Below are 20981 nucleotides of genomic sequence, written 5' to 3' on the forward strand. Positions count from 1 at the left end.
TGTTTCTACCTTGGTCTTATGGCTGAACCTGGAACATCTGGAAAATGGGGCAACTTCAGATAGGACCATGCACACAATTTATGAAGATAGAAGCAACTTTTTAAAGGCTCATTCCCAAGATAAGATGCTCTGTTACAGTGAGTTGTTTTCTAAATAAAGGGCCAGAGGGCAGAAGGTTTGCTTGTTTAGAGGTATCTGCCATTAGGATAGTGTAATACTTATGTTCATGGGCCAGTCTTTTACTACCCATAGTACTGTAATTTCAGGTATCTTGGATTTGGGGTAGTAGGACTGTGGAAATAAGCTTGTGCTTTCATGACATTCATACTTTCTCTAAATCTTTTTATTAGGGAATTTGTTCTGTGAAGTTTGAATTCAGTCAAAGGGTTGCACTTGAGGACCCTGAGGCCACATGTGGCCTCAAGGCTGCCGGTTCCCCACCAGGCAGTCTAAACCTTTCCCTCTAGGTCCCTTACCCCTGATTAATACCAGGGCTTCAAATTCTGTTGGAACTACATAGAGGAGGGGAGGAGGGGAAGAGAATAGAGAGTGAAAGGAGAAGAAAGGGGAAGAGAGAAGGAAAGAGAGAGAGAGAGAGAGAGAGAGAGAGAGAGAGGAAGGGGACATACGGTTAGGGGGCAATGAGGAGAAAGGAACAAGGGAAGATTAACATGAATTCCATTCTGATTCATCTCAAGAGTAAAATAATGAAGAAAAGGGACTAATATTAAAGCAGCAGCAGCTCACACATCTTTTTTATGCATCTGAATATTGTGAAAGGGTCAAATAGCAGAAACATACAGAAAGGATAAGAGAATTGGACACTTTAGAGAATTTGGTGAGAAGACAAACAATACAGTACATTCAATAGGAGTGAATGTTGGAAACAGGACTCAACAGCATTGTTGAACTACATTGAATAGAAAGACTAAAAACTGCATTTCTTATCCTTTCTTTTGGTATGTGAAATAAGGAGCTTTCCAGCAGTGCTTGAAACAAGGCATTGAACAACAGTAAACAGATCGGATTAAAATACAGTATTTCATTCGGCAAACACATCTGCTGCTTCAGAATACAGAACACTGTTAAGTTGATGTGACAACAGCACACTGACAGATTGTGATGGGGTTGGATTGCTGTTAGGAAACATTCATTCTGACACTTTGCTCATTAAAGCAAACTGTGTCGAACTGCTAAGGGGGATGCATAGCAGACCAATGCAACCTGCAGATGTGGAGCCTTCATAAGACTGTAAAACCCTGCCAAGAAGAGACAAGGTGCCCTCTGACGAAACCTGCTAATCCAACAGCCACCACTGTTACAACAGGGCAGCCTAGGAAACCCCACACGTCACACCCCTTTCCAAGGGACAGCTGGTTGGGAACGTTACACTGGCAAGCAGCATTGAAGGTCCTCGTCTAACCATCCTTCTGTTTTCATCTTATCGACTACAGCAAAAACTTGAACTATAACTGCAAGCTAAGACATTGTAAGGACTTTATTACTTTGGGGATAGATAACAGGATATCTTTGTCCAAACTTGGTAATGTCAAGTGTTTGATTTCATAGAGTCACATTATCTACAGCTGGAAATGCTGTTAGAATGGTCCAACTCCCCCATTTTACAGATGAGGAAACTGAGGCCAAGAGAAGTTAAGTGATTCATTCAAGATAACTGGCAGAGCCAATTGCAAATCCAGGGCTCTTTCACCATACCATGCTCTAGAGTAATGATGTCAACCTCAGATTGAAATGGGAGCCACTGGACTATATATTAGGATTCATTTTATATACATCTATATGTGCGTGTGTTTGTGTATATGTATATATGTGTGTATATATATGTATGTATGTATGTATGTACGTATGTATACACATTGTATATAAGGACTCCTGTGGGTCTCTCATTAACTTAGAAACTACATATTAACACTATCTATATTCTATTGTATTTCTATTTATTTTATTAAATATTTCCCAATTTAATTTTAATCTGTTTTGGCCAACTCTCAGGCTGGGGAGGGGGGGAGAACAGTGTTTAGCACAGTGCCTGGAACATAGTAGGTGCTTAATAAATATTTACTGGTTGATTAATACCTCTTTTCTAAAGATAAGTATATTTTATTTGGAAAAAGTACCATATGATGACCAGTTGAAGTTAACAGAACTGGGATTTTCTGAGGCTATTAAGAAAACCTATACCAAAAAAAGTTCTTATTTTAAAAAAACCAAAAAAACCCAAAATACTATTACTTTTCTAAAAAGCAACAATAGGCTTATAAAAAGACGACCACTTATCTGCAGTTTACACGGATCCTGAATTAGGAGTAAAGGATCAGAGAGCAATTCTGAGACTCACCTCCTCATGCAATCCAGAGCCTGGGTGAAGACCTGCGGAGCCATTCCATGTTCATGCTGCAGGATCAGACATTGCTCCAGGGTCACTGACATAGCTGTTCTATCCTTGGCACTCTTGCAACTGGTAAATCGAACTCCATTGAGTCTTCGGCACACCTACCAAAGAGAAGATGGGTCTTTAAAAAAATGCACGAAAAACACTTGTTACAACATGAAAAATATTCTGCTTCCAAAGGTTATAAAATCAACCCAGTTAAAAACAAACTAGAGAAAAAATTTTAAAAAGTTTCAAGACTAATAATATCACAGCTTAATCAATAGAAGAGATGGCTCCCCCATTTTACAGATGAGGAATTGAGGCTCTGAGAAGCCAGGGTATGAACCCAGATCTCTTGACTCCAAATCCAGGGTTCTTTTCTCTGTATCACCCCTTTTTTCCTCCCTATTCTACTTTACAAGTTAACTTTTTTTTTCACTCACCACGATATACAAATAAGTAATAATTAAAAACTTTAAGGATGGGCTATTTTGTCAGAATAGGTACTCCGTCCACTGATACAGGACAAAATGCCTTCCTTCAGCTATGGCTGAAAATAATCACCACAAGTCTTCTGTTCTTCTGCTTTATATTTAGCTAGGTTGGTCCTCATAGGACAAATACACAGCACTGTGACCAGCCCTATGCAAAACTTGTCTACCTTATTATGATCTGCCAGAAGTGCATTCCACTGACCTAGTCTTTTAGAACCTAGAATTAATTACATAATAAGGCAACAGAATAGGGCTTTCTTTCGTTGAGGAATATTAGAACCACAACAACTACTACAACATTTAAGTAGCGTACTCCCTGGTTTATAAAATATTTCTTCAATGTAACACTGTAAGGTGTAGGCATTATTGTCAATCGATCAATCAATCAATAAACCATTTATTAATATCTACTATGTGCCAGCCACTATTCTAAGTGCCAGGGAAACAAAAAGTGACAGAAGAAAATCCTTGCCCTCAAGAAGCTTACAATCTAACCTAACATGATAATATAACCAAATGTAATCTAATCCCTATTATATATATGAAGAAAATGAGGCCAAGAGAAGTTAAAGCTAATTAGCTAGCTTAAGGTCTCACAACCAAAAGGGGGACAGAACTGAGGTTTGAACCAAGTTCTTACTCCAAATGAAGTACCTTTAGTTCAAAACTACAGTATAGGATGAAGGAGGCATGGCTAGACAATAATTTCTATGAAAAATACCTGAGATGCCCTACTGGACTGCAAGTTCCACATTAGTTAGTAAAGTTATGTGTAAGCCAAGAACAGCTAACGTGCTCTTCAGCTGAATCAATAGAGGTATGGTTTTAGAATTGGGGGGGGGGGGGTGTTAAACGTTTTATTATTTTCTTCCCAAGTGAGGCTACAGCTGGAATATCGTGTTTAGTTTGGGATGACACATTTCAATAAAAAACATTAATGAGCTGAAAAATGCCCAGGAGAAGGCAACTAAGGCACATCAAGTTAAGCTGAAGGAACCAGGGATGTTCAGCCTGAGGAAAAGAAGGCTGGGGTGGGGACCTGAAAGGGTGATGACTGTTTAAGCATGTAAAGGACTGTCAAGTGCAAGAGGGATGAGACTTTTCCTGAATAGCTCCAGAGGACAGAACTGGCAAGAGGGGAGTAAGCTGTGCAGAGACAGATTTAAGCTTGCAATAATACCAATTTCCTAGAGCTACCAAAGTAGAAAGGACTACCTTGGGACAGGATTCCCCTTCTCTAGAGGCTTCAAGTTAAGGTTAAGTGATCACTTGGAGGCTCTATTATAGAAGGGATTCCTGTTTAGGAATTTATGTATGTATGTACGTATGTATACACATTGTATATAAGGACTCCTGTGGGTCTCTCATTAACTTAGAAACTACATATTAACACTATCTATATTCTATTGTATTTCTATTTATTTTATTAAATATTTCCCAATTTAATTTTAATCTGTTTTGGCCAACTCTCAGGCTGGGGAGGGGGGGAGAACAGTGTTTAGCACAGTGCCTGGTGATCACTTCTGAGAGTCTGTGAGGACACTGAAATTAAGACAGTGAGCTAGCTATTGACAATTAAGATTAAGACAATTAAGAAATTAAGACAATAAGCTAGTATTATTAAAGTGGCAAGGACACAGGATGCTCTAAATTAAGGGACCAATTAGCTGCAGAAAAATCACAGAGGCAAGAAGAAAGTCAAGGGTAAAATTGGGGAACTTTTGGCCAGAATATGTAAACTATCAATATAAAAGACCAATGTCTTTAGAGGACCGAGAAGCTGCCACTCCGGGCCTATCCACATTGGGCTTTACTTCTATACCCAAACAAGCTAACAGAATCTATAATAAATGAAATGCTTACTCAACACTTAAAAGCAAGCAAAACTGACACAAACTATTTGTTAAAATGTAAAGTCTTAAGGGGCACTACTACTTGGTTTCTGCTTAGACTAGAAGTTAACAGCTCTGGGTTCTAATTTTAGCATTGGCAAAAACCAGCTGTGAGTCACTAAGCAATAATCCCTTCATTTCTAAGGCTCTCAGTTTCTCCACCTATAAAATGGAGATAATTACTCTTGTACTATCTACCTCATATAGTAATATTACAAGTTATTACTAAGGAAAAATGCAGAGACAACATGGTGTAGTGGATAAAAAACTGATCTTGAAGCCAGAAAGACTTGGGTTCAAGTCTTGAGCATCTAACATATGCTAACTGTGTGACCCTGGGTAAGTCCCTTAACTTCTCAGTGCTCTAGTCTAAGGCAACTCTCTGAGAAGTTGTGGAGAAAGTGCTAGCCTGCGTTAGAAGAGGGAGTTTCCTCACCTGAGAGCTCCTTTCACCAATGAAATCACTGGTTCAGACCCTATTAAGGACTCCAAACATACATTTCTAACTTTCCAGGCCAAGTACACCTTCTCAAAAAACAACCTTTGTTATCTCTATTTGAGGAAGTACGCTGGGTTGGATGGACAGACCCATTTCTTATGAAAATGAAGTTCAGATGATAAAAGCACAATTTAGTGTAGTTACTAGGGGAAAACAAAGTGGATAAATATGAAGTTGGGAATGCACATATATCAGTAAATGGAATTAACATAGGAGAAACTTGGAGAAGTTTCAGGAGGACACAAAGACAATTAAATTAAAACATTAGCTCTAACTAGATTAGGTCTAAAGTGAGATTTTTAAAATTACATCTACCAAAAATAGTTTTCAAAGCATATAGTTTTCATAGTAGTTTTCAAAGGGAAGAGAAATAGAACAAGTATTTATAAAGAGCCTACTATGTGACAGGCACTGCGCTAATAAGTGCTTTATAAAAGTAATCTCGTTTGACGTAAAGGACATTGTATACATCAATCTGAAAATTACATCACAATTCTGAAAAATGAACAGAAAGGTATACAAATACTACCACACAAGGGATTGAGATGAGAGGTAAAGACTTTCTCAAAGGTGAAAGTTGGTCAAACATTAGAGTGAGTCACTGAAACGGACTATGGAACTCCTTCCTCTAAAGGTACTTAAAAAGGAGGAGAGTCTCATCTTTCTGGGACACTGTATAAAATTCATTAGTGATCACTAAAGAATGGGTGGCTGTTGGTTTCTAAGTCCCCCAGGAGAGATTCCTCATCTTTTTTTGTGTGTCATGGACCCTTTTGGTTATCAGGTGATACCTATAGCTTCCTTCTCAGAATACTTTTTAATAAATAAAATAAAACACATAGGATTACAAAGAAAACTAATGATATTGAAATTGTTATCAAAATATATTTTAAAAGAATGAGTTCCTAGGCCTTGGGTTAAGACTTTCTGCTCAGAGGGACTACATGGGGGTGGAGAGTTAGGGGGAATGAGGGTGAAGTCCTTCCCAGGACTCTACAATGTCAACCATCAAGTTCCCAAGTACCAGTCTTTTTCAGATACTTTTAAAGATAATCTTTTTAAGGTACCCTCCCCAGACAGAAAGGAGTCCATAGATCCCAAGGGACAACTCATGGAAGAAGTTTTCTCTGACCATATTCTTTCATGTAGTTTCAGAGTTGTGGACATAGGCTTCATCTTTTTTTTTTTTTTTGGATTTCGCTCTGACTTTTATCTTCCTCAGCCCTAATACTTCTTGTCTCAACTTGACCTGACTATCTTCATGTTTCTCCCTCTTGAATCCAATGCCTTGGCTTTCCCTCCCTCCCGTGCCCCTTACCCTCAGGCATACATCCCCATTTTCACTCAACTCACAAAGAGATAACTGTGGAGGCAGCGTAGTGCACCCAAGTTAAAAAAACACCTACTCACCTGTGTGACTTTGGACAACTCACTTAACCTCTAGGAGGGATCATTTTCTTCTTAGAAAAATGAGGCTGACCTCTAAAGTCAATGATGCTCCGCTGACCTTAAGGTCTTCAGTTTCCCCTCATTCACACCTGCCTAACCTCCCACTATCAGCAATGAGGAGCAGGCACAGTTTGGCATCCAACTGAGGTATCTGCTGCCCTCTGCTGGCTTCTGTTCTGCTCACAATGAGCGGCCAAAGAACTCCCCTCCATGGTCAATGTTTCTGCTTCTGCAGGAATGCACAAGTTCCAAGATGTCAATGCTCTGCATCGACAACGCTGTCGTGCTACTGGTGATTCTGACTATGAAAGAACTTTCCCTTCTCTAAGTAATGGAATGACTATCCATAATAAGGGGGGGGGAAGAAAATATTTGGAATGAAAGCAATTCTAAAAGGAAATCAGAATTGAGGTGTGTAATGAGGATATTTTGGGTGCCTATTTATGAGAACTAGAAAGATTGTTCATTGAACCTGTTAAAAATCTCACTAGGGCGATTTGTTTCCATAGATACTGAGAGCGCTCTCTGTCGAAGGTGACAACTGTCACCTTGGATCTGTTATTCCTTTTCAAAGAATCTCAAAACTGGAAGGGATCTAGTCCAACCAGTAACTAAAGAAGAACCCTCTCTCCAGCTTCCTTAAACAAGTGATTTTCACCCTCCACCTAAACACCTTCACTGATGGGGGATCCATTATTTTTCAAAGCAGCCCATATCAATTTTGGATGGTTCAACTGTAAGGAATTTTTTCCTTTATATCAAGACTAAATCTGCCCCTCTGGCACTTTTTACCCACAGCTCCCAGTTCTACCCTCTTGGAACAATGATTGTTGTTGGTATTGAGTGGTTTTGTGTCCAACTTTTTGTGACCCCATGTGGAGTTTTTTGACAAAGATATTGGAGTGGTTTGACATTTCCTTCTCCAGTTCATTTTACAGATGAGGAAATTGAGGCAAACAGGGGTGAAGTGATTTGCCCAGGGTCACACAGCTAGTAAGTATCTGAGGCCAGATTTGAACTTAGGAAGATGAATTTTCCTGACTAGGCCCGGCATTGTATCCACTGCCCTAATAATAATGTTAGCTAGTTGCATAAGTTATCTTACTTTGCGCTCAGAACAACATTGTGAAGTACTTGTTATTAACCCCATTTTACAGATGAAGAAACTGAGGCAGAGAGTGGTTAACTGATTTGCGCAGGGTCACATAGCTAGTAAGCATCTGAGGCAGGAGTCAAACTTAAGTCTTCTTGAGTCCAAATCCAATGCTCTAGCTACTGAACCCATTTAGCTGACTCCAAACGATGATACCAGTTCATATTTTACCTAGTCCTTTTTTAACATTTTCTGAAGGTTTTCTTCCTATAAATTCTGTGAGGTAGGTTATGGAAATAAAACTATGCTCATGTGAAAAGATGAGGAAACTGAGGTTCAAAAGGGTAAAATGATTTGTTCCACAAACACACAGCTAGTATCACCAGGTCTTCTGACTCCCAGGTCAAGTTCTTTTCACTACATGGAACTTGCTAAAAACAAATCCCTTCTCCATATCAAAGCCTTTCAAATCTGTGAATTCAGATTTTTCCCCCTCCTCCTTCCCACCCTCAAGTCTTCTCTCTTCCAGGACAAATGCCCCAAATTCCTTAAGTCAGTTTGTGTACACCATGGTTTCTAATCCCCTCGCCCTGTTCAAGTTCTCAACGTCTAATTTAAACAGAACAGATCATACTCCAGTTGAGGTCTGAGCAGGGCAGAGCCCAGAAGGACTATTATCTCTGTTCTCCTGGACAGCATTAAGTTTAAGAGGGTGTTAGCTTTTCTGAAGGTCATGCCTTACAGTTGTGACTTATGAGCTTGTAGTCCCACTAACCACCTACCCTCCTCCCGTTTTCTTCTGTCCCCCTCTCCACACTTAACTTTTATCTGTGTCTCAGTCACGGATCCTGTACGATTGATTTTTTTTTTAATGTAAGTGTTAAGACTTTACATTTACTCTTTTTTTATATCTCATTAGATTTGGCCCATTTTTCCAGAATCTGGAGATCACTACAGATTCTGTTTGCATCATTCAGTGGATTAGCTTTATCTCTGCTCTTTAAGGCTTGACAGGCCTCTGACAGCCCTGGTTTCATCTACTGAGAGAGTAATTCAGAATATTTTTCCAGCACTTTGGGAAACACTGTTGGGCATTCTGCCTTAAAGAGGCAGGCAGATAAAGCAATGACTCCTCTAACCCAACCAATCAATACCTCGGCTGCTTGCCAGAGAATGTCAACATTTTTATTCTTCCTGGCGTGTACATTCTGTCCCAGAAAGCGCAACAGCTCAGGCAGGCACGTTTGACTACGAGATCGAGGTAGACCTGAAAAAGAAAGAACAAACCCTGCACAGTTAATGGCTCCATCCACTCATTCTTATGTCCCTCTCTCCTCAAATATACTGTCTGAACACAAACAGTACTTTCCCTGAAGATCTGACCTCAACAAAAGTCTCAGTGCCCCATATCATGGTGCTCTTTGAGAAAGGAAATAATGAAGGTAAAGAATGCAGTTAGGAAAAAAGAACAAAATATCTTTGTTTAACTGGAAAATATATAAAAAACAACATTTCTCACAGTTAAGTTCTTTTTTTAATGCTGTAGTTACACTGTTTTCATTTTGAAGAGATCTCATTTTAGGGATGTGGCCTGGCTTCAGGGATGGCCTATAAGAACAATACAGTAATAATACTCAGAAAGAGATAGGAAGGAGCTGTATTTGACTGCTGCAAACACAAATTTTAATCAGAAAGTGGGGGTAAAAGATAAGCTTAAGGATGGAGGCTCCAGCTGCAAACCAAGGATGAACTCAGGAATGTTATGTGATCTTCTAGTGTTTTTCTATTGCTATTGCAATTTTCATGGTCATCAGGCAGTCACATCATCTTCTTCTAGCCAACAGTATACCTAAAGGAATTACTTTAGATTTTCTGGATGATTTAAGTGTAGAATGAAAAACCTATTTCCTATTCTGATATGATGTCTTCCGTTTCCACAATTAGCCTGCAGTCTCTCTGTGCTCTAACACTTCCAAGAGCTCATCCCTCCTGGCATCACTGAGGTTTTATAGATCAGTCAGATCATTCCATCTTAGGAGATCAGGAAAACCTTGCTGAACTTCAAGGAAAGGCTGTACTATGACTAACTTTCTCCCCTAATAGTCAAGCACAAATAGACTCATGTCAACGAAAGATCTGGAAGAAAAAAATCAGATTAACTTCAACTATCCCTTCTCTTATCCCAACTATCCTAATGCAGTTATATCCCTTATTGTACCATCTTGTGACCATCTCTAATTGTTTCATAAAGACTGTGAGCTTCATGAAGACAAGGACTATGTCTTACTCTTCTTCAGTATTCCCCATAACCCTTAATACAGTGTTGACATATAGGAAATGCTCAAAAAGTTATTAATTGATCAGATTCATAAATAATTTAGTCCAGGGGACCCAACCCTTTCAACCTTACAGATCATTGACTCTCATGTAATACTTTCCCTGACTGGTGAGACCTCAGAGATCCATTAAATCCAAAAAGGAATATAAACTCTGTTTATTGGTCCCCCCCTTCAGCTTCCATTAAGCCTTCTTACCAGAGCTTTGGAGAGAAATAGAATTTGAAAGACAGAGCCAAATACCGCTACTTAACCCTCTTGCTTGAAACAATGAGAACTACCAGATAAAAGCATGGTGTTTGTCATTTGTTTAGCATTTACCAAACCCTTGAAACCTTATGCAAGAGCAAGGACATTTCCACTGATCATGGAAAATATCTGTGTAGCAATAGTTTCAATTTCATGATTGAATTCATCTCTACTTCTGGACCCACAACAGTATAGAGAGATGGGCATATGCCTCATTCCTAAAGAATTCCTCAATGAGTAATCTTTAAGCATCTTTAAGTGCAAAGCACTTTGCTAAGCTCTATGTAGGATATGAAAGGACAATACATGGTTCCAGCTCACAAACAGAATCTATTCTACTCAGAAAAAAACAAGACATACATAGGAAATGAATTAAACAAGACAGCAGACCAAAAAAATGCTAAATTTAGTGGAACAGATAAATGAGAAAGGTAATAAATAGACCAATGGTGGCTGAGATGGTCAGGGTAGACTTCTTGAGAGTAATAGTAATACTTGAGCGGGGTAGTATTTTAATAGAAGGAATAAAAGGAAGAGAACATTTTAGTAATGGGAAATAAGGACAGATAGGTAGGGTAGGTCCAGATTATGAAAGGCTTTGTAAACTAGAGCAGAAAAGTGAGGATGCATCAGGGCAGGCAATAAGAAGCCCTTTTAGATTATTAAACTAGATTAAAATTTTAGTTTATTTTAGAAAAATGTATCTGGTAGTGTTGTGATAGCTGTGAGAATAAGAAAGAAGGAATAAATCTAAGTGATAATAGGCACTTAATATTTATTGAATTAAATTGTGTCATGACCTCAATGGAAAAAACAACTTGTACTTTCTGGGGCTGAAATTCACAAAAACCATCTAGTTGCTTCACAAAAGCATTTAATTGACATACAGAAAAGTATTTTTTATTAAGAGTATTTTTCCATTTTGCCATAATTTCAAACAAAGACCTTATACATTTAAAGGGCTTGGGGGCAAGGGGTACCAGGTAATATCTAGAATAATTAAGAATATACTCACAATCATCAGGTAAAACTTCCTTGAACTGCTCAAAGTAAGAATTTAATCTCACCAAACTTTCCACATTAATAATTTCTTGCAAAGATGTGTCTCCAAACCTTTGGAGGTTAGAAAGGAAATATAATTTAGTCTGGTAGTACAGCTTTTTTCTTTACTTTATTTTTCCCCATTAATACAATTTAGTTTCATATGAATCCTAACATTTTTTGGCCTTCTTCCTCAGAACACAAGGGTATCTTTTTTTTTCCCCATATCAATGATTTTTTTTTTTAAAGTCCTGTGATTTCATAGGGATATGGTGGTCCTGGGGAGGAACTTCACTGACCAATGAAGATTGATAGCTTCTCTGCAACTTACAGTCTTTAAAGAGTTGCCTTTGACAATAAGAGGTTATGTGTCCTGCCCAGGGTCACAGAAGAGGTATGTGTCTGAGGCAGGACTTGAACCCAGGTCTTCCTAATTTCAAGGCCAACTCCCCATCCACTTTCCACACTTCCTCCATTAGTGCCACCTGACATATTTCTATCATAAGTGTATAATTTTTGATTCTGCATAATATCCATTATATTATAAATACCCAAGATATGGTCTGTCCAAGTTTGGAGATTAAAGGATCCTACTGTTAACCACACTAGGACATTCCCTTATTAGTAGGCATGCTGATTAAACTGTTTTACTCCCTCCATTTTCTGTAAAATTATCATCATACTTGTCCCTACCTAAGAGGGCTCTCAGGGAAGTAAATGGGAGTTGTTGTTAAGTCATTTCAATTCTGACTCTTTATGACCCCATTTAGTGTTTTCTTGGAAAAGATACTAGAATGGTTTTGCCATTTCCTTCTCCAGCCCATTTTAGAGATGAGTAAACTGAGGCAAGCAGGGTTAAGGGACTTGCCCAGGGTCACCCAGCTGGTAAGTATCTGAGGCTGGATTTGAACTGATTCCTGAGCACAAGTACTTTAAATCCAAAAGCTATTATCTTCCTTTCAATTTAACAAGCATATTCTTTTATAATGTCTATCAACTACTTTGAAGGACATTGTTGCTAAGTTCCTTGAGGGCAGGGACCATGTTATTCATCTTAGAAATCATAAAGAGCTTAGCACAGTATTACTGTAAACATAGTTGGCCCAAATCAATAGTTTCTGACTGAAAGGAAATAAAGCTAAGACATTATAATAAATACTATCAAAGCAACTCAAGGAGAATTTTAATTCCCCCTCTACCCCCGTTTCCAAAAAGGTTGTTTAGATTTTAGAAAAGTAACATATATGAATAGTGGCTTTGAGGGGGAGGGTATGAGAAAGAGAATGGAAAGAGAACCACCCCTGCCTTCTTTTTTAATGGACCCATAATCATCCTGCCATTTTCAGGCAGATGAGAGGGAGGTGACAAAGACAGATCTTCTGATTTCGTTCTGTGGCTTCTGCACTTGAACACGGCATGAATTCACACGTGTTGTGTGGTCATTGCTTCAAAAGCTCCACAAAGATATGGCTGGGTTTCTTCCATGTGTCTGACAAGGTACAAAAAGTACTAAGAGCTCAGACAAATGTCAAATATTGTTACTTAACATCTGCTCAAGGTCACATCACACCTCTCACTTATCATGAACTTATGATGCTTTATATTAGTTATTTCTATATACATCTTGTCTTCCTTACTCTTGATGGCAGAAACTGCCTTATTTATCTTTGTATCCCTCTCAACACCTAGCACAAAACTGTACCTACGTAGGTGTTTAATAAGCATTAAAAACCACATTTTCCTTGCAGTGGAATTAGCCTCTTTCACACTTAATCCAACCAAAAACCCACTGCTGTCAATGAAGAAGCAGGACTTGCTTAATTGGGTACGTACCTCTCTGCCAAGGTTTGCTGTTCATTAATCCCCACGTTGAAAAGGACAGGTTGAACTCTCAGAAGCATGCCGCTCTGAATCTCCCGAGGCAGCACGTCAAATAGAGTGCCTGGCAATGGAATCCTCACATTAAATCCATCACTTCAAAAACAAAAACAAAAACAAAATGGGGGATATTAAGATGCCTTCCAGGAGAGGAGAATGACCTTAAAGAAAAGGGGTAAGTGGACAATGGAGAAATTTACAATTAAATATAAGAAAACAGATATGCCTTTCAGCTCTTAGAAATTAAAATGTATACATATGTTTTACCGATTTCCTGTAATTACAGGGAGCATGTCTGTTGATGAATTTGAGGTGGCCTGTGTTACTTTAAAGGTTACATTCCTCAAGTCCATAATTCCCAGACTCATGTCTTCTAACATGGCCAATTCCTCACCTGTACCAAAGAAAGAGAACAATGGATTTTAAACACCAGGTATTTAGGATCCGGATTTCCCCTCAGAGAGAAAATCATTTACCTTTTTACTTATTTCTGTAGTTTCTAGTTTCACAACAAACACACTATAACTTACGTTAGCTCGGGGAAGAAAGCAAATCAGTAACTTTCTTGACCTTTGTTAATAGAGAAAGTGCATTTGTAAGCATTTATTAAAATCTATCTGTGCGTGCCACTTTCATGTCTGGATTTTCTTTTTCCATGGATAAATGCCAATGGTAAATCCTATCCTAGCTTTCAAAAGCGGTCAGTAGAAACACGGGCTATACTTTCAAAACTTATCTGTAGTCTATAAAAGAACTGAAGAAGAAGGTGGGAGCTATAGCACCTTAATTTCAGGAGCACAGAAAAAACAATATGCCTGTCCTCAGATAATGCCATATGTACAGTTGAACTTTGGTCCATTTTTCTTAGTAACCAACTCCTACCAAAGTGCTGCCTTTTCTTCTTTAAAAAAGAAATGCGCCAGAAATCAAACATTCAATTGCCCCCAGTTATCTAATGAGACTACTTTAGGGACACTGATATCTGGAATTCCAGAAGATAACTGCACTGATTTTATGGAGTGTATTTATGGAGTGCAATCTCTTGCAATTTGATGATGATGATGATGATGATGATAATAGTGACTGCTGGTATTTAAGGTTTGCAAAGTGCTTTAAAAGTAATATCTTAAAAACAACCCTGTGAAGTAGGAGACATTATTATCCCCTTTTTATAGATGAAGAAACTAAGGCAGACAGTAGCTGGTTACACAGCTAATAAGTGTCTGAGGCAGGATCTAAATTCAGGTCTTCCTAATCCTAGGTCTAATGGTCAATCCATTGCACTACCTAGTAGCCCAAAAGACTCCACCCTTTTGGTCCAGAGGGAGCTGTTCTCACCATAGGTGCTGAGGAGGCTTTCAAATTGGGCCAGTAAGCCAATAGTGTAGAGTTGCCGCAGGAAACCATCATCATGCAGGCAGTTCCTTAGCTTGAGAATAAACCCGCAAATGAGTGCAGTCAGCTGTCACAGAGATGGAGTGGAGAAAGGAGGAGGAAGGAACATAAAATGAAACAGGTAAAGAGAAACATTTCCTCACTAAAGCAACAGTACAAAAGGACACATCCCTCTGCTTTCAGGTCGTAAGTTCCTTTGTCTTTATTATTCAAAGCAGTTTACAGACATTAAATTATTAAGCCTCTGGACCTCCTAGGAAGACTGATAGGTGGTAAATGTCTTAATTTGGGGGTTGTTGGTCAAGGAGCACAGGGGTGCAGAAGGGGCATGGGATGATGAACACAATGAGTGGGATGGCCTGCTATTCTCCTTAAACCCTGGTTTTTCAACCCAAGAAGCCAGTTAAATTCAAGCCGTGACAGTTCTGACCCAGTCGAGGGATATTCCTTATCTGAAGGTCTTTAGGAAACCTGGAAGAATCCTGAAGTCATTCTGAGGATCCTGTTAAGTTTAAACAACCTTCTGAGAGCAGAACTATAAGCCCTGTTGATTCCCGTGAAATGACCTAGAATAGGGAATGAGTGCTGGGTTAGAAATGTATTCACTTTGTTCCATTCTTCTCAGTATGAGACTTCTCAAGGGGTCAGGCGGTGAGCTCTTGGGGACTGATGAAAAACAAAGAACTCCTCACCTAAAGACCCAGTGATCTTTCCACAATGTACCTAATTTATACTTCAAATTAATTTAAACTCTTCCTTTGGCTGTTTAGACAAAAAGATAAGGAAAATGATTAAAACAAGGAATTTACACAAGCCACTGGGCTAATGTAGCCTAATTAAGGGGGAAAATGGATTTCAAAAACAGTAAATCTCCACATCCCTCTGTTTGGATCATTCTGTATTTTTTGGTTTTTGTTTTTTTTTTCCTTGGGAGACTGGGTCTCCTCTATCTTGCCCATGCTGAAAATGCAATATCCACTCATGGACCTGATCCCACTGCTGAAGACTTCCCACTCTTGGGACCTACCATATTGAAGCCATATTTAGTGTGGATATTCAATTGACTTTTGCTGTACTCTAGTAGCTCAATTCTCCTAAGCTCAATCATCCATCAGCCTCAGCCTCTTCAACAGAAGGGATTACAAGTATGTTCCACTACATTTGATGGTCATTCTGTTCAAAGGCTTAGAAAAAAGCTCGTTTGACTTACACAACTGCTGCTAAATCCTTAGTTGAAAACCTGCTTTGACATCAGAACCTGCAATGTGCATATTCTATTGGCTAAGGCTAATACAACAAGAAGCCCACGTCAAATCTGAGGGCAAAAAAGGGTCACGTCCCTGGCTTTTTGTCTCAAGTCGCAACAAGCCTAGAAATCTCCATTTTGTTATGAAACAGATTTGATACAAATTGGGGTAATTCAGTTATTATTAAGTGGTGGGGTTGCCCTCCAAGACGGAAGAGAAGAAGGGAAGATTCGTGGGTAGTCAGTTGCTTTTACGAGATTAATCTCCAGAGGCCATTAGGCTAGCGAGCGGCTCATCTAACAGTCATTCTGTTACAACGTCCTTTGGCTTACAGTTTGGCAGAAGACAACATCCCTGCGGTACTGGAGCTTCAGGTACATAGCTATTGTTGGAGCGCTGTCCTGCATTAACAGGAAGACCATCGCTTTCTTGGCCTTGTCACTCATCATGGCTACGCAATCTGTGAGTGTCGTCAGCAAGGGGTAAAGGGCCTCACTCCATTCACCTAAGCATGTTGAGTAGTGGGAGTTGTGTGAAAGAAAAGAAGAGACAGCATGTTAAGAATCAGGCTCCGAAAGAGAGCAAAATTAATTCAGTTTACCCATTAACTAGCTCTGTCCCTTAATTCTCTTCTCCTCCAACCTCCATCCATCTTCTTCTCTTTCTAACCCAACCTTAGGCAAGCAGATAATAAACTGCAGAAATTAAACTAGAACCACCCAGGTTTCCTAAACTAGAACCACCAAGCAAAGTATAGTGACTTTCCTAGAATACTCAGGGAAATATACTGCATTCTTTCTTTTTTTGGGGGGGGGGGGGTGGGAAGGCAACTGGAGTTAAGTGACTTGCCCAGGGCCACACAGCTAGTAAGTTTGAGGCTGAATTTGAACTCAGCTCTTCCTGACTCTAGGGCTGTACTCTATACACTGTGCCACCTAGCTGACCTGATACGCTGCATTCTAATATAGGTGATATATTCGCAACCCTACGGAACTCCAGGTACCAAGATAAATCAATCCTAAACATGTTTTTAGAATAAAATAAATAAATAAAAAGACAGCCTCTCATTGTCTGCTATGCTATCAGTCACTACTCAATGTATAATAGTTAACCCATCAGTCACTGTACTGGTATTCATCTCTCAGTGCAGAATCAGGGGTCCCCTAGGAGCTCTTCTATAAATCAACGGTTCAAGTTGAGGCAGATGACCTCTGAAAAATAGGATAATTTTTGCCCTCTGCCTTTCTGCTCTTCCTCTTATTAACAAAAAGCGTTTTCTAAAGGCTCCTTCCAGTCTCACTTTTCTTATCTTAAAAGAAGTCTTTTTCACACATCCTTTTTTCAGTTCTCATATTTTTTTTTCCATCTTCTGTTTCCTAATTTCCACTGCCACCTCAATATTCAAACATATATTTTTGTCTTGGTTTTCTCATAGGAAGATAAAGACATTGTGCCAAAACAACTCTTCAAAAATAATACCACAGGGGAAAAGAAACAGGATTAGAAGGATGGCTTGGTTTTTTGTTTTTTCCCCTTTCTATTTTCAAGGTATTTCAAAAGTAGTTGTTTTTATCAGATATGTATACTTAAAAGTAGCCCCAGTCCAGAAATGCAAGTTTTATTATACATACTGGGTAAATAGACCATAACAAACAAAATGTTGTACAAGAAGAGCCTAATCATCGCAGATCAGAGAAACCAGTACCTTGAATAAAAGACTTCTTCTAAGTTGAAAGGAATGAGGCAACAAAAACCTGATGGATTAATTTCTCTCTGACTAGAGAAAGTAAATGTAAGCAGTGTGTTCACCAAAAAAGCAAGTAACCTTTTGCCTCATGTAATAAGACAGTCTAAGAAAGGGAAGTGAAGGAAATGACCACATTCTGCTTCTGCTGAGCTATTAAACATAATTCATAGTACTAAACTAAAAAAGAAATTTATCAAAATTCTCTTTTTTTCAGAGGTCCAGGGTACAGACAACTCTGGACAAAGACAAGAGTCAAACAGGATGGGCAGGCATAGATGAGTTGTGATCTGCACTAATGTAGGCAATATACACATCAATGAGATGACATTTCACTGGAGTATTGGAGGGGGTCATACAAAACCAAAAAACAAACAAAAAAAAAATCTCAAGTTTTGGTTGATATAAATTTTCAAATGGAAGAGAATGTTCAAATTTTGAAAATACTCTAATTCTATAAGCAGGCTTTAAAAAGTACATATGTCCATAAGCACATACCTATAAAGGAAAAGGTCAAGTCTAAATTTAGAGTCTAGAATAGAAAATCTGTACTAATTTAATTATGATGACAACAAAGCATTGAACTAGGAGTCAGAAAACTGGAGTTCTACTACTTACTTCGTTACTAACTGCATTCTGTGTCACTTACCAATCTGAGACTTTTCCTTGTCTGTAAAAAGTATATTGGGATGGGGAGAGCTGGGTGCTCTCAATGATCTCTCCCAATTTCAAATTCATATGATGGTATAACCCTATGATTTTTTTCAGAAGAGATTTTTGTTTTTTTTCCTAGAGACTGTCTATTGATACCAGTGCCATACAGCTATTATCTCTGACTTGTAAATGGCAATTTTCTTTTAGGAGCTAATTACTTTAGCAGTAGGTAGAAATTAGGATTCTTTTTTCTCCCTGTTTTCTGGGTGGTTATCATTTTTTTAGGTGCTTTCTCCTTTCTCCCCATTTGATAAGCTTATATGTACAATTAAGTTTATTTTCATAATTTGAAAAGAGATTATCATAGAATCTGAGACATGGAAAGGACCTTGGGATCTCACAATCCAATTTGTGAATTCTATGTGGTTTTGTCTATGTGGGATGACAAAAATGAAAGTGAAATTCTATCTTGAAAGAAATTTATTTTGCATTAGCAAAGTTACAGGCATGATGAACTGTGTTCAGTATTGGGCACTACATTTAAAAGAGGCAGAAAAGGGGAGCCAGAACATTCCTACTATGTAAAAGAGACATGGTAACTATCTTCAATTTTATTAAAAGCTGTCAAGAAGATAAATAGAATACATGGGCTTATTTGTATAAATAGCTCAACAGAGTTGAACTAAGACAAATGAATAGAAGCAGATTTTGACTCATGTCAATGGAGAACTTCCTAATAAATTGATGTGTTCAATACTGAAAGAAGCTGTCATATAAAGTAGTGAGTCTGGGCCATCAGGAGCACAGTAAAAAAAAAAGATTCAGACGTGGAATGAGAGGCTGAAATAGCAATGCCCTAAAGGCCCTTCCAAAGCTAAGATTCTATAGTGTCACGTAGGTATTAGTTTATTTTCATCATAAATGTTCTGTAGTATCTTTAAAAGGTGAAAACCTCAAAGATAAAGCAAAGATGGCAAATAACCCTAGTAGAAAAGTCTAGAAGAGGAATTTTTGAAGCATATTTTATATCCAAAGGGGCTGATTGAGTGGCAGAAAGTAAAAGATCCTTTATATAATAAATATTTCCTATACAACTGTAAATTTAAATATAATAAATCTAACCCCTACAAAAATGAAAAACCAAATAATTCATGCCAAGATATAAAGACTGAATACCCAGCGATTTCACTACCTAACTTTCGTGCATTGATTTTATTCCAGCAAAAATAAATAACTTTACATAAATATAATTTATGTAAATAAAAAAGATAGGCATAGCAACTGGATTACTGATTTTATTGGCACAGAATATTAAAATCTCCCTATATGTATGATAGCACTTTCCCTGAAACTTACAGTCTGAGAAAACTGCCTAGGGCATCTAGAGGTCCAATAACTTGTACAGGGTCACTCCACAAACAATATGTTTCAGAGGCAGGATTTTATATGAATTTAAATATAATTTTAAAATCTCTAGAATAGTATGTCTAAAATAAGGATGGGGAGAAATTACAAATGTGAACATTTCAAAGCCTAAAGTCTGTTTTAGAAGTAGGTTTAGAGACACTCTAGATTAGACCAATGACCCTAATTCATTGTAAAAACCCTTCCCTCTAACCCCAGCTCCTCCACTAGCTGCCAATCTAGACTTCCTCGGAGTAGCCTCAAAAACTTGGCAGTTTGCTACCACAGTAAACTAAACAACAGCTGCTGATCTTCATTGTTAGGGGGTGGGCTTCCCCAAAGAAAGTTATCCAATACTGACAAAATTATATGTCTAGCCATTCCCCATGTTCCTCACCCAAAAAATCATCCAACTAGATAGTTATTACTGTCTAAGATGTCTCTATCAGTGAGCCTCAACGCAAAATGGAAACTGTCCTGTTCTGTAATCATATTTAGGCAGAACGAACTGTTTTTTGCTCCTTATTGGCAGAAAATCTTTCACTAAAGACTTCACTTAAGAGCCGGGATGCTTCACGGTGGAACGGAGTTAACCCTGAGTTCCTGAAGGTATTACCAACAGAACCCAAGCTGAAAAAGCTTTGACCATAGGCCAGTTGGTAGACCAATCTTGCCAAGGCTGTGAAGATTTACTACTAGTAAGGTAGCCACCTTAGTGATGAATTTTTAGTCTATTAGCAATTCATGAAAGCCATGTACTATAGCACTGAAGGTCTGTGATATGTGTTGGTGGAAGGAATACAAATATGTAGGCCATCACAAATTCTGTGAAGTATTGATACAAAATATATAGCAAGTGTCTGAGGTCATATCTGAACCCTGGTTTTCCCTGACTTTAAATTCAGCTCCCTATCCACTATGGCTTATTGCTTCTCTACTTAGGTACTTTAAGTAATTTTTGCTAATTTAGCGATAAAGGCTACCCTAACCGTTAAATATCAACACCAAGTACGAATCTGCAGAAGCCATGAATGGAAAACACACATACCTGGGCTGGACTCTTCAGGAGGGGGGCTGCTATCTGCACAGAAATGGAGGTGCAACATGCATGATTAAGTAGCCGCAACACAGTCTAAACATAAGCAACTCAAATGCTTAGGGCAAGGGCATAAACAGCTTTCAGTAAAGCAACTGAACAAATAGCAAAAGAT

At 38.5% G+C, this 20981-nt stretch overlaps 1 protein-coding gene across 7 annotated transcripts in view; it reads right to left on the minus strand.

Annotated features, from left to right (window-relative positions):
- INPP4A (inositol polyphosphate-4-phosphatase type I A) overlaps positions 1–20981 on the minus strand; it is a 206372-nt gene that overhangs the window by 15373 nt on the left and 170018 nt on the right. For all 7 annotated transcript variants that reach the window (XM_027856626.1, XM_027856631.1, XM_027856628.1 and 4 more), the window contains 8 exons: positions 20819–20851; positions 16301–16473; positions 14665–14788; positions 13594–13720; positions 13282–13422; positions 11423–11520; positions 8977–9089; positions 2360–2514 (listed from right to left, as the gene is read on the minus strand). In XM_027856626.1, coding sequence (XP_027712427.1) covers positions 2360–2514; positions 8977–9089; positions 11423–11520; positions 13282–13422; positions 13594–13720; positions 14665–14788; positions 16301–16473; positions 20819–20851 — 964 coding nt within the window. The remainder of the gene's footprint in view (positions 1–2359; positions 2515–8976; positions 9090–11422; positions 11521–13281; positions 13423–13593; positions 13721–14664; positions 14789–16300; positions 16474–20818; positions 20852–20981) is intronic.

This window comes from Vombatus ursinus, unplaced genomic scaffold, assembly GCF_900497805.2.
Source record: "Vombatus ursinus unplaced genomic scaffold, bare-nosed wombat genome assembly UNPS02011591.1, whole genome shotgun sequence".
Classification (NCBI taxonomy): Eukaryota; Metazoa; Chordata; class Mammalia; order Diprotodontia; family Vombatidae; genus Vombatus; species Vombatus ursinus.